This window comes from Tenrec ecaudatus, chromosome 7, assembly GCF_050624435.1.
Source record: "Tenrec ecaudatus isolate mTenEca1 chromosome 7, mTenEca1.hap1, whole genome shotgun sequence".
Classification (NCBI taxonomy): Eukaryota; Metazoa; Chordata; class Mammalia; order Afrosoricida; family Tenrecidae; genus Tenrec; species Tenrec ecaudatus.
This window is the reverse complement of record NC_134536.1, coordinates 164,489,031-164,502,479: the sequence shown is the minus strand read 5'-3', so window position 1 is coordinate 164,502,479 and position 13,449 is coordinate 164,489,031. Positions and strand designations below refer to the sequence as shown.

The 13,449-nt window shown below is 56.1% G+C and overlaps 1 protein-coding gene and 1 long non-coding RNA gene across 2 annotated transcripts in view; one reads left to right on the top strand and one right to left on the bottom strand.

Moving 5' to 3' along the window:
- Positions 1 to 6,947, bottom strand: part of ITPR3 (inositol 1,4,5-trisphosphate receptor type 3) — a 78,191-nt gene extending 71,244 nt beyond the window's left edge. The window contains exon 1 of the mRNA XM_075555481.1: positions 6,546 to 6,947. Within this exon, the coding sequence (XP_075411596.1) occupies positions 6,546 to 6,934 (389 nt within the window). The 5' untranslated portion in view covers positions 6,935 to 6,947. The remainder of the gene's footprint in view (positions 1 to 6,545) is intronic.
- A 1,845-nt stretch (positions 6,948 to 8,792) lies between these two features.
- Positions 8,793 to 13,125, top strand: LOC142453056 (uncharacterized). The gene is made up of 3 exons (XR_012785359.1): positions 8,793 to 9,058; positions 9,153 to 9,269; positions 12,689 to 13,125. It is a non-coding gene; the product is annotated as an uncharacterized LOC142453056 (long non-coding RNA).
- Positions 13,126 to 13,449: the final 324 nt, after the last annotated feature.

Genomic DNA, 13,449 nt, shown 5'->3' with positions numbered 1-13,449 from the left:
GAGCCCCGCCTCTGGGAATTGCCTGTGTTCCAGGGACTTCGGGCCCACTAGACCCTCAGCGGCCGGCCGTCTCACCCAGCTCCTCCTGAAGGAGACCCAGGGGACTCGGAAACCATTGCAGCCCGGAGGGCACCACCCACTATTCATCCAGGGCCCAGCTCACTGGCCCAGCTCCGAGGCCATCCTGAGGGTCTGGGCGCCCAGCAGAAGAGCAAGGCTCACTCAGAGGGTGGTGGCAGAGGAAGAATGGGGGCAGGGGGGCGGCAGTCTCAAACAAAGAGCCCAACAAGCTGTTGGGAGGAGGCAGCGAGCGAACAGGGGCTGCAAAACGAATTTCAGTCTCCTAGGCCCAGTGAGCCAGCGTTCATGAACGGCACTACAGGGCCCCATGCCAGGAGACCAGGACACCCCAAAGTCAACAGCCAGAAGACGCAGCGAGGTGCCCCATCTCGTAAAGTGGACCAAGAGAAAGATGTCCTTTTAAGATCACCCTCAATCTTGTCTCCCATACCAACCCGCACCCCAGCTTGGTCACCTCTTCTCTGAGTGCCTATCCAACACCCTGCTTTCTCCTCAGGAAGCCTTGCTGAGCTCTGCACCCACCCACAGAGACAGTGGCAGAATTCTCCCCTTCCATGCTGAAGCCCTGGGCTCGATCCCCAGCCAGTGCTGTTCGTGTCCAGGCCCCCGGAGTCAGCACGAGCTTGTGTGAAGCTAGGAGGCTGAACTTCCTTCCACACTCAGACAGACTAGAAAGAAAGGCCTGGGGACTAACTTCTGGATCACGAGCAGTCTAAAGATCAGGCAGCATTTCATCCTGTGGTGCATGAGGGCGCTATGAGCCAGGGTCTTCTAGATAGAGGGGGGGGTGGCTGACCCCAATGGGCAGTTCTTCTCTGTCCTGTCCGGTCGGTCACCCTGGGTGTGTTCACTGGCAGGGGGAGGCACGGGCTGGGTGCTGACTCCCTGAGGGCAGGCCTGTGTCCAGCATCTTCCTGAGCATTTCATTCGGCGCCTGCCGCAGTGCCCCCCCAATAGGCCTTCTCTGGCCACCCGAGGGAAAGGACCACCTCCCACCACTCCCTGTCCCCTTCCCTGCCTTACCCTGCTACAGAGTCTGATCTCGAGGATATGAATCGAGCTTGCTGTTTGTCTACTGGGTTCTGGTGGCGCAGCAGTGACCGGTGGGGCTGCTAACCTCAGGGTCAGCAATTCGAAGCCACCAGCTTCTCCTTGGGAGAAAGAGGAGGCTTCCTGCTTCTGTGAAGAGTTGCCATCTCGGAAACCCACAGGGCACTTCTACTCTGTGCTGAAGGGCCCACAAGAGTCGGCAGCCACTCCGTGGCAGGGAGTTTGGTTTGGCTACATTTTTTAAAATCATTTTATTGGGAGCTCGTACAACTCTTATCACAATCCATCCATCCATCCACTGTGTCAAGCACAATTGTCCATGTGTTGCCATCATCATTCTCAAAACATTTTTTTTCCACTTGAGCCCTTGGTATATCAGCTCCTCATTTTTTTCCCCTTCCTCCCTGCCCTACCTCCCTCATTGACCCTTGATAATTTATAAATTATTATTATTTGTTCATGTCTTATACTGTCTGATGTCTCCCTTCACCCACTTTTCTGTTGTCTGTCCCCCAGGGAAGGGGTTATATATAGATCATTATGATCAGTTCCCCCTTTCTCTCCCACCTTTCCCTCCTGGTATAGCTACTCTCATCATTGGCCCTGAAGGATTTATCTGTCCAGGGTTCCCTATGTTTCTAGCTCTGATCTGTACCTGTGTACATGCTCTGGTCTAGCCGGATTTGTAAGGTAGAATTGGGATCATGATAGTGGGGGGAGGGAGGAAGCATTAAAGAACTAGAGGAAAGTTGTATGTTTCATCGGTGCTACACTGCACCCTGACTGGCTCTGTAAGGGGATGTCCAGTTATCTACAGATGGGCTTTGGGTCTCTACTCTGCACGCTCCCTCATTCACAATGATATGATTTTTTGTTCTTGGATGGTTTGGCTACTCTTTTCCCCCCAAGCTGTCAGCTCTTCCAGGGCAGAAACTGGGTCTCGGTTACTGCTGAGGGCCGGGTGCCTAGACCAGTGTGTGCTCAATGACTTACTGGGCGGAGGGAGGGCCAAGCTAAAGGGCGAGCAGGCTCTTCCCAGTCTGAGATCAGAGCTCCCAGGTCTGGGACCACATTAAAGTCACATGGGGAGCTTTGAAGCTTCCGACACCCAAACCCCACCCTTAGCTCCATAGGGTGAGTATTGGGCTCTGGCTTTTTTTTAAGTTCCTAAAGTGCCCCCCAGGAGTTTGAGGGTGCGGTCAGAGCATCTTTGGGGCACCCAGGCTTCGGGAAGCAGGTCTTGCAGGAGAAACAGAGGCACAAGAATCATGCCTCTGGGACGGAGCTTACACCTGGGTCCTGAGTTCAGTACTTCCTCACCTGGGAAACAGGTCACATTAGAAGGTGAACAAGGAGCTCTGTGGAGGCAAAGAGGCCATGGACTCTACTCCCTTGATCACCTAGCCCTAGGCTGTGAGTGCCCCCAGCCCGTGGAGCTCCACAGCCCAGCCACGGGGAGGGTGGCTGCAGCGTGACCAGCAATGGGAACTCAACCGCACAACCCGTTCACCTCCATGCCACCAAGTTACTACCTGTGGGTCTGGGCCCTCTAAAGACATCTTCAGGGGACTGGACACAAGTCTCCCTCGAGGGGTCCAGCCTCCCAGATCCCTCAGCTCCAGCCCAGCCTCTGCTGCCTCCAACCTCAGGGAGGAGCAAGGCAGGGGCATGGCCCTGGGCATGCTCTCCTGCCAAGAGCAGGCGTGGGCCTGCCTTCTCCGGCAAGCTGGCAGCTCGCTCTGGGATCCCCTTCTCAAGTCCCTCCTTCCCCACCTCCCACCCTCCACTCCCCAGCCACGGCCCAGAGTTAATGGACAACCTCCCCCCCCCCCACTACCCCCGAGGAGTTCTAATTATCCAGGCAGGTCTGAGTGGCATCCTCCTTGGCCTGCAGAGAGGCCTGGCTGGGACCAAAGACTGCCATTCTCCACCCACCCCGCTGCTACATTGGCCCCTCTGCCTACCACAACCCCTGTCTTCGCCGAAATAATTTCATCATTGCTGGGCACCTCCCAAAGAGCTCTGGTGGCACTGTGGGTTAGACATCGGGCTGCTAACCCCAAGGTTGGCTGTTCAAGACCACGAGCTGACCTTTGGGGGAAAGATGAGCCAAACATCTCCTGTAAAGACCATGTTAGTAAAGCTATGGAGCAGGGGTCCTCAAACTACGGCCCGCGGGCCACATGCGGCCCTCCAAGGACATTTAGCCAGCCCACCAGGTGTTTTTGCCCCATTTGTTTTTTACTTCAAAATAAGATATGTGTGCAGTGTGCATAGGAATTTGTTCGTAGTTTTTGGTTTGTTTTTTTTTTTAACTATAGTCCGGCCCTCCAATGGGTCTGAGGGACAGAGAACTGGCCCCTGTTTAAAAAGTTTGAGGACCCCTGCTATAGAGCATCCATTTCCAAACTTATTTGACCTTTTGCCCCCTTTTCAGGAAAAAAATTGCTCAGCACCCCCTGGCAATTAAACACTTTTGTACGGCAGCCCATAATCCAAGATAAAGTGTAGGGGTTGGGTTTTGCAGCCCCCCCGGCCTTCCCCCCCACACACACACACGTTGGGAGACACTGCTGTAGAGGGTCACCTCAATTCGATGGCAGTGGGCTGGGACACTTTCAGGTATCAAGACAGAGAACTCAGACAAATCACTTTCTCCAGGGATGGACCGGTGCTTTCACGCCGCTGACCTTTAGTGCCCTCGAATCTCCTGGGGACAGAGTTAAAACCACAGGTGCCCATTCGGGAGGACCCCACCTGTCTTTCTCAAGAGCTTTAGGGGATGCTGTAGAAACCGTTCACTGAGGACCCTAAATTCTGAAAAGGCAGGGAACGCAGCTCCCTTACTTTGCCTCAAATCCCCGGTGCCCAGTACAGTGGTGAATGGATGAATGGTGTAATTAATTCGTTAATCCTGGCAAGGTGCCCGGCGTCAGATGGGCAGCAGAATCGCCGGCTAGTTGTAAAACAATGCTGTTAGCACCGAGAGGAGTTTATACCAGGCAGGGCAAAAGCACAAAGGAGAAGGGGTTAATTCTGTCCGGAGCTCACTGTCCTAGGTCTCTGAGGGTGGAAGAGATTTACCCAGCACCCAAAGCTGCAGGGGGCAGGGGGCACACACAGGAGCACAGAGAAAGAAGGAGTCCGCGCGGGATGAGTTCCCAGGACCAGGAGTGGAGCCTGGCGGCTCTGAAGAGGGAGACCAGAAAGCTCTGTTGGGGCTTGCACCGGCTGGAAGGACAGGCTGGGCAGGTGGGGGTCCACCTGGGAGAATTCAGGAGGGGCTGGAGCTGTGGGCAGGGGGAAGGGGAACCCCCCCCCAGGAGGACTCTCCGGGGCCTTCCCTGGGATCAGTTTCCTCAGGACCAGGCTTCCTGGAGCAGGAAGGGCCAGGGAGGAGGGAGTCGTGTCATGCTGGGAGGAGGCCACGGAGGGAAGCTCCTTCTGAGGAGATGCCGCCTGCACCAAGGCAGGTAAGGGCAGACACGGTGATGTTTTCTGATCCTGTTAAATCGCACCCAAAACTCCAGACTCACTGGCATTGAGTTTATTCCGCCTCTAGCCACGCTATGGGACAGGGTAAATCTGCCCCTGCGGGTTTCCAAGACTGCGTGTTTGGGGAATAGAAAACCTCATCTTTCTCCCAGTTAAATCCCACAGGTGCTTAAGAAGTGCCACCTGGGGGCTCAGCCCTGGGCCAGGCACTCACCAGGGGTCTCAAGCCGATCTTTTCCCAAAAGCCTCCAAGCGCTGCTCAAATACCAAACGAGAGAGCTCCAAAAAGGGTGTGCGGAAATTCCGCTATCTTTCCATCCCACTTTTCGGCAAACTTTTGGAAGCGTCTTCGAAGCCTGAAGAGGGGAAGCCCTATACCATCTGCCCCAAGCTCTCCGCCCTCCCCACCCCTTCCCTTCGTTCCCTCAACGTGTGACCGGAGGTCTTTGCTGTGCACCTACTGTGTGAAAGCCCTGTGCTCCCTCATCATGACCGGAGGTCTTTGCTGTGCACCTACTGTGTGCAAGCCCTGGCTTCAGGCACAGGGCCCGGACGGTGGAGGCCAGCACAGAGCTGGTCCTGATGTGCTTCCATACTTTGGAGAACTTCGGGCACCAGAGACATCAGTTCAAGTGTGTGGGGGCGGGGTGAGGGTGGCAAGTGGCCAGGGGATTCCACAGCTGAGGAGGGGAATGGGAGAGGCCCAGATGGTGCGGAGATTAGGAGAGGAGGGTATGCTACAATTCCGGATCAAAATCCCCTACTGGCACAGGCAGTCCTCCTACCCCCACACAGCCGCCCTTCCAGCAGGACTACAGCTGAACTCCCAACTGCACTGAGTGAAACCACAGGAGCCTGGCTGACCGTGACCGCCTGAACTCACGGTGAACCCGGGGAGGTGGGGGGGGGGGGTCGGGTCCAGAGCCAGCCCTAGGCCATGGGTACCAGCGCTGTTCTCCAAAGCCCCCAGAGATGAGACACCACATGGCCAGCAGAGGGAGGCCAGCGGGGTGAGGGGGCGGGGGAGGCTACAACCTGCACATGGTTGGATAGATGGAGTAGTTGGGGGTGGACTAACAACAGCCCCTAGACTGAAAACAGGACTGGGGTGTCAAGGCCCTGGCCTCAGTGGGCCCTGACTGAAGAGAGCTAGGTACCACTCTGCCCTGCACGCCACCCCTAACCGCTCTCCTCAACAGAAAGCCCTTCATCTGCCTCAGTTCTCGCCTGCCCTATCTCAGCTTCAGGCCTGGCCCTCCCCAGGGGTAGGACGGGCTCCCTGTTTACCCAGCCCGGGCCGGAATTAATTAATGTTTGCAAAGTATTGGAGAGACCCTGGGACCTAGGGGCGCCAGCCGAGCCACGCAGGAAATTGACGGTGGGAGGGGAGGAGGAGAAGGGGGACAGCCGGCTGGGCCCTTGGACGCGCCTGAAAAGACACTCCTACCGAAGGGGGTGGGGCCGCAACAGAGCTGCGGGGCGGGAGGTGTGCCCCCTTTAATCCCGAATGAGTCCTCCAAGCCGCCAGGTTCAGGTACGGATTTGTCCCGGCCCCAGCCGGGGGCAGGTCCCGGCTCCCAACGCCCTCCCCCAACTCTAGCCCCATTCACCCACCTGCGCGCGCCCGGGACCACCTGCACCGGAAGTCTTGGGCCTGCCCCCCGCTGAAGAAAGCCCGAGAGCGGGGCGGGACGGCTTCGGAGGGGGGCCCCCAGCCAGCTCGGGCCGAGTGCCTATCTCCTACCTGAGCAAACATTTCACTTCCTTTCTCCCCAAGGAGGGGAGTCACCCTCCCCGTCTGCAGGCTGGGGACGCCCGGGGGCGCCCGTCGGAGGGCAGCAGCCGGGCTGGCGCGGCTGGCACGGGGCCCGCCGCGTCCCCTCCCCACCCGCACCCCGCCTCGAGCGCGGCCCACTCACCCCAAAGTGCTGATGAAGCCGTTGACCGAGCCCTCGGCGTACAAGGAGACGATGTCTCCGATGTGGAGGAAGCTGGACATCTCGCTCATGGCTGCGGCCCTCCGCGGGCTCGAGGCGACGGGGACACCGGGGCCCGCGCGGCCAGGCTCGGGACCGAGGGCCGGGGGGGGCGGAGGCGCGCGCGTGCCCACTCCGGAGCCGGGCGCTTGGCGCGGCAGCCGCGGGCTGGTGGCCCCGAGAGCGGGAGGCGGCGCGGCCCGGGGGCCGGCGGCTGCGTCCGGGTGAAGGGGTGCCCGCGTCTCGGGGCGCCGGCTTCCCGCCCGCCGGCCCGGCCCGCGCCTACCTGCCGCGTAGAGGGAGCAGGAAGTCTGGGGCGGCCACAGGCTCATGCAAATCCCGCCCGAGAGGCGGGGAGGCCACTCCCCGGCCCCCGCGCACCCGCCCGCCAGCACCCATGTGCGCCAGCCCGCCCCGGCGCCCCGCGCGCGCCCGCCGCCCAGCCTCCGGGCCCCCAGTGGCGGCTGCTGACCCTCCCGATCCCCAGGAGCGCCCGGCGCGGCTCGGGGTGTCGCGGGCCCCCAGGGGCGCCCTGTTTGCAGACTCCCGGGGGGCGGAGGCCCAGCTCCAGCAACTTCCCAGACGGACTCACGGATCCGCCGTGCTGGCGGCTCCCTCTCCGCCGCCCATCCCCGGGAAGCCTGGCCTGCACCGCGGACCCTCCGGCCGCCCGCCCCCCGCGGGACCCTCGAAGGACGACTCTCGACTCCCCCGCCGCGAGGGGAGCCCCGCGCCCCTGCAGGCGCTGCCGCGAGCCGGGCGCAGGGGACGCGCCCGCCCGCTGGTGTCCAGCTGAGAGTCGTCTCACGGCGAGCCGCGCGCTCATTCCTTCGCGGTGCAAATCAGGATGCATTTTTCTCACCGTGAAAGGCTTCCCATTGCACAATAGAAAGTGCTGGGCTTGGAGGGGAAATGAAGCAATGGGGTGGGTTTTGTTTTTTTCTCTCCGCATTCCTGTGTACAAAGGGATCCAACTTCCGAATCAGTTCAGCCGCTCCCTCGCCAGGAGTTGGCTCCAAAACTCTTGGCTTCTGTCTGTCTTTCTTTTCTTTTTTTAAAGAAAAGGTGCAAAGGTGGGGAGAAATCTACCTTCGCTAGTGAAAATAGTGCATCGACAGCCAAGAGTGACCAGGCCAGTGCGGGCCTTTGGGGAGCGGCTGGCTGGCGGGTTGCCGCCGCCGCTGCCAAAGTCTGGCCTTCAGTCGCTCTCCGGTCACCAGTTCTCTGATCTAGTCTCTGATCCTTGGTGGTCACTCTCTAGTAGTTCTTTTATTTGAACTCCTGGGACCGGAGTCCATGTGATCACATTTACTTCCTCCCTCCGTTGCGCGCACACACACATACACCGCCCCTTCTAGGGAGGAGGATGGTGGGTGACTAGCGCCTGGGAGAAAGGAGGAGGGGATTCAGAGACCCCAGGACTCCTGACTTGGGGGAAGAAAGGTCCCAGAGGACTGGCTTTTTTACAAAGACTTCCCCCCTGGTGTCGGAGGGAAAGGCCTCTGAGAGGAGAGGATCACTAAGGCCCCCCTCCCCACAAGTTTTTTTCACAAGGGCTCCCAGTCAGAATATCCATTTTACAGCAGACCAGTCTGTGTATAAGCGAACAATGCTTTCACAAAACAATACTTACCCTTCTGACCTGTGAGGCATGCCTTTTCTATTTCAGTGCTGCTTTGGGTTGGGTTGTTTTTTAAAAAAAAAAATACTGGCCCTGGCTCCCTAAGATGTGTTTTAAATTGACCACCTGGGTTGCAAACGGTAGTTCAACAAACCTTGACCAGAAAGATAAAACCAAAGCTCAGGGAGGGAGCGGACCAGCCTCAAGGTCAGGTTCAGGGCCGCTGGAGCCCAGAGCCCAGAGCCCTGGTGGCATCGAGGGTTATGTGATGGGCATCTAAGGGGATCAGCCTTTTGGAGCCATCAGTCCCACTGTGAGAAGCTTTCTGCTGTCAGCTTGCAAAGCCCAAATGGGCCGTTCTACTCCATCCTCTAACTTCACTACCAGTCAGAATTGGCTGGATGGCAGGGAATTGTTGGATTTGCTGCTGCTGCATTTTGCTTCACCTGCCCCACACACTCCCACCCCTGTCCCCCGAAGGCCAAACCAAGACAGGGTTCTCTGGGTGACCCACCCCAGACTATACTGAAGCGACAGCTGTCTTACTTTGGATCACTTCGGGAAGGAGTGGGGCGGCTTCCTTTACTTCTTCTACAAGTCGGGGTCTCCTTTGTCTCGCCAGGTTTACTAGAGAACCACATGGATTCATTTCAAAGCCCCTTTCTAGACTTTACGATGTGCCAGGCCAGAGCTGGACACCAAGCTCAGACTAACTGCCTTTTCTCTTTCCCAAGGCAGCGAGGATGACTCAGAGCGAGCCAGAATCACCTTCTCGAGTGGCTTCACTAAGAGGCCTGGTGGCATAGCGGTTGCGCATTGGGCTGCTAACTGCAAGGTCAGTGGTTCAAAATCACCAGCTGCTCCTCGGGAGAAAGATGAGGCGTTCTACTTCCTTAGAGAGTTACAGGCGGTTCTCCCCTCTCCTATAGGGTCACTGCGAGTCAGAATCGACACCGTGGCAGTGAGCTGGATCTTTCGAGGTTGAGTGACTTCCCTAAGGAGCCCTAGTGGCCTAGTGGGCTGGAAATCGAGCTGCTCAAAACAAGGTCAGCGGTGCAAACCCACCAGGCACTTGGGAGAAAGATGAGGCTGTCCGCTCCTGATAAGATTTAGTCTCAGAAGCCCAGAGGGTTGCTAGGGGTCAAGGTTGGCTCCATGGCAGTGAGTGGCCTCATTGGAGACTTGGGTTGTCCCTCGCTCTGGCCACATTCAGGGCCATAGAGTGATGCAAAGGGGAGGCTCAGGCAGCACTCAGTAACACCGTCAGAGGTAGTCTGAAAATGACTTTCTGTACCATTTCTGTACAGTGTTTCGGCAGACACTGATTTTTTTTAATAAACTTATCTATCCCTGGTTGCATCGTGGTTATTGGGCTGCGAGCCACAGGGTTGGCAGTTCAAAACCACCAGCAGCTCCGAGGGAGAAATACTGGGCTTTCTACTCCAGTAAATAGTCACAGTCTCAGAAACCCACAGGGGTCCGCTGTGAGTCAGCATGTACTCAGTGGCCATGAGTTCGGTTTGGGGTCTATCCCTGTTTCTTTGGGTCCAACGTAAAGCAAAACAAGAGGAAACCCACTGCCATTGAGGCGATTCCGACAGGTGCCACGGGGTTTCCAAGCCTGCAGATAGACCTACAAAGCTGAAACGCTGCCTCTTTGTTTAGCGAACCTCCTAAAGGACCCTGGGCCGAACTGCCATGACCACCACCCCATTGCTGCTTCCTCTTCGTCTCCCACACAGGACAAGCGCAGCTCGGTTGTTTTTTGCTGCTGTTGATGTTTTTATGGCTGCTGATTCCCTCGAATTTTCTGGTGCCTCAGTTCTGCTGTGGTAATTAGCATGTGTGAACTGATATCAGTAATGTTTTTGAGAATGAAGCCGTAATTAAAGGAAAAGAAGGGGAAACCTTTTTTATTTTTCAGGCTTCCCCTGTGTTACTCACGGGTGACTCAACGCAGAAGGAGGTTACAAAACAATCTTGTTGTTCGTTTTGCTGTGAGCCTAAGAACTTTACATCGAAGTGATTTACCACAGTAACGATCGAAGTGATTTACCACAGTAACTTTATGCGTAAAATTGATCAACACTACGAAGGATGCTGCATGCTGGAGCCCGAGGAGGTCCGAGGGAGAGGGGGTTACACTGCCCGGGTGGGGGGGGGGCATCGTGCCACTCACGTGACATCATTGTTCTGTCACTGCCCATGTCATGTCGGTCCTCCCCTGAGATTCAAACGCATGGCTCATAATTCAGCCAGGGTCTCACAGCGGGGCAAGTGGAGGGCAGGCACATTGGTACCCCCCACCCTGTCCCCAGCCCAGGCATGAGTCCCTCTTCAGGCGCATTAGACTCGGAAGTCCTGCACAGGGCTTGCTTGTACCAGCCTCCTGCCGCTCACACTGCTCCTAGGTCTTTCTCAGGAACATGACATCCATGCTGTGTTCCCAGAGGGCCACCCGTGGGCCCAGTCACCTGCTTCGGCCACATCAACTCCACTGGAAGCTCTTGTGCATCAGGGTTCTGAACATGTGTCTGAAGGGAGGTTCAGAGGGTTAAGAAAATAATTCAAGGTGAAGACATAGATGGCTCAGCTCCAGGGAATTCACACTGCTGCTCTCCAGCTCGAATCCCTCCTGTGCATCCCCTCGGCCTGCAGAGTAAGCATAAAGTCCCCGCAACTTTGTCCCTCAGAGCCTGCAAGCCTGGCTCTCTGTCCCCAGCCCTCCCTGCCCTGCACCTTCTGCAGACAGAGCATTTGTGCTGTGAACCAGTCCAGTTGCGGACTCTGGCTCTGATATACCTGAGTTCAAGTCCCAGCCCGCCGCTCCCCAGTACTTAAAACACACACACACGCGCACACACACGCACACACACACGTTTGCTGAATCAGACTCACAGCGACCCTGGGAGTGCTGGAGGAGATCCAGCTCCACAGAGGTGCCAAAGCCTGAGTTTCTGGCAGTAGATCCCAGTCTTTTCTTGTGAGACGTCTCAAATCTCCAAAGTTAACATTAGCAGTCAGCCACCTCAGCCATTCCGGTCACACGGGGACTCCGGTTCTGAGCCTCGGATTCTATTTCCCTACCCGTTAAATGGGAACATAATTGAACCCACGTGAGCCCTGGTGACATAGTGGGCTCTGTGTTGCACTGCGAACCACAAGGTCGGCAGTTCAAAACTACCAGCTGCTCCTCGGGAGAAAGACGAGGCTTTGTACTCCCGTCAGGAGTTGCAGTCTGGGAAACCCACAGGGGCAGTGCTGTCCTGTCCTGTGGGGTCGCTATGAGCCCGCTTGACGGCGGCAGGGAGTTTTGTGGTGCAGGGATAAAGCCGGACAAAGTCCTTGCTCAGCACAGTGCAGCCCAGGTCGGGGAGGGCTCAGCGGGTTCATTCTCCTGCCCAAGGGCATCATCCTCTCCTTCCCTCTGTGCCCGAGCTCCCCAGGGTGCTCTCCACCACTTCCTTGTTTCTAGTTTCACCATCAGGACACACCCCCCTTCCCTGAGGTACCAGATCACCACTTAAAAAAAAGAAAAGTCCACTGAAATATTGTAAGAGGACATGCCGTGAGGACCTGAGCCCTTCTGCCCTCCAGCTTGACCAAAACCCAGTATTTTGCCAAACGTGCTTCTAAGCTATATTTTTAAGAACAAAACCTTATAAGTTTAATTGAAGCTCTGTGGGCAGCCCTCCCCAATACACCCCTCCCTCCCCACCTCTTCCCAAACCCACTGCCCTCCAGTGGGATTCCAACGCACAGCGAACCCACAGAAGGTCTTCCAGGCTGCCCACTCTCATAGGGCAGACAGCTTCGTCTTTCTCCAAGGAGCAGCGGATGGGTTTGAACCCCCGAACTTGCCATTAACTTCCCAGCAGCTAACCCGCAGGCCACGGGGCCTCCCTCCAGAAGTAACCAATTTCCCGATTTGGGCGGGAACATTCCAGGCAGATTTTTATGCTTGTACCCCATACAGTTCTGAACATTGTGTATGAGGGTGCCCTCCCCCCTGAAAAATGGAATTGCGCTGGTCAGAGCAGAGCTTGCATAGTACACATTTTCCCCACTAGACGAGCATCCAGCAACTTGCTCTGAGTCAGTGCACACCATGGCATCGCCTGGGAAGTTTCTCTCTGGTCACAGTGAGTTTTTTCTTAAACGCAGTTTCGCTCAAACCCTGTTTTTTTGTGGTGGCCGATTTAAGAGATCAGCGTTTGACTGTGAAATTTTGCTTCCTGCTCAGGAAAAAGATGCCACAGAAACTGTTGTGATGTTGAACACAGCTTACAATGCCAGGTTATGGGAAAAACTCAAGTGTACGAGTGGTTTTCTCATTTCAAAAAAGGTGAAATGTTGATTGATGATGAGATAGTTAAGGTTTATTGCGCCAACCTGGCCAATAAACACATGTGGGGTTAATTGAAGGGCAGAGAGATAAATGGCTTGGTGAGCCTCGTCTTTCTAGTTCTCAGGTCTCGTGCTTCCTGATGGTCGGACCAGGGTGCAGCAGCCTTAGCCAGTTCCCTGCTTCAGCTGCCAAGGCTGACTTCCTGCGAGACATCCCTGAGGAGAAGCCAAATGGACCTACCCCGATGCAGCCCTGGGTGCTGGAGCAGCCACGTGGAGACCCCTGCCAGCACTGAGATGCTTACACCGCCACTAGATTCAAACACTTTCTACCCACTGGCCTGTGATCCTCCTGCATTCAGTGTCATTGTGTGTGTTTTGTGAGTTTGAGAGGGACTTTGTAGATCAGTGTCGGACATTTGGACTGGACTGGGTTGGGATGCTTTCTGAATGTATACTTACCCTTTATATAAAACTCTCTCTCATACGTATATGAGTTTCTGTGGATTTTTTTTCTGCAGTTTACCCAGACTAACACAGATGACAAACCTTGTTCTGGACGACCGTCAACTTCCTGAACAGATGAAAATGTCAACTCATAGTGCATTTGGAGTTTGTTCCACCAGGTCAGACTGTTAATCAAGCTTTCTATTTAAAGATTCTGAAAAGGTTGCGTAACAACGTGCCCCAAAAAAACCTGATATCTGGCAGATGGGACTGGTTTTGCCACCAGGACAGTTCACCTGCTCATGCAGCCATCTCAGTGTGTCAATTTTGGGCAAAAAACAGCATGCCTCTCTTGCCCCATGCACCTTACTCACCTGACCTCGCTCCATTCGACTGCTTTTTGTTTCCTCGCATGAAGAGGGACATGAAAGG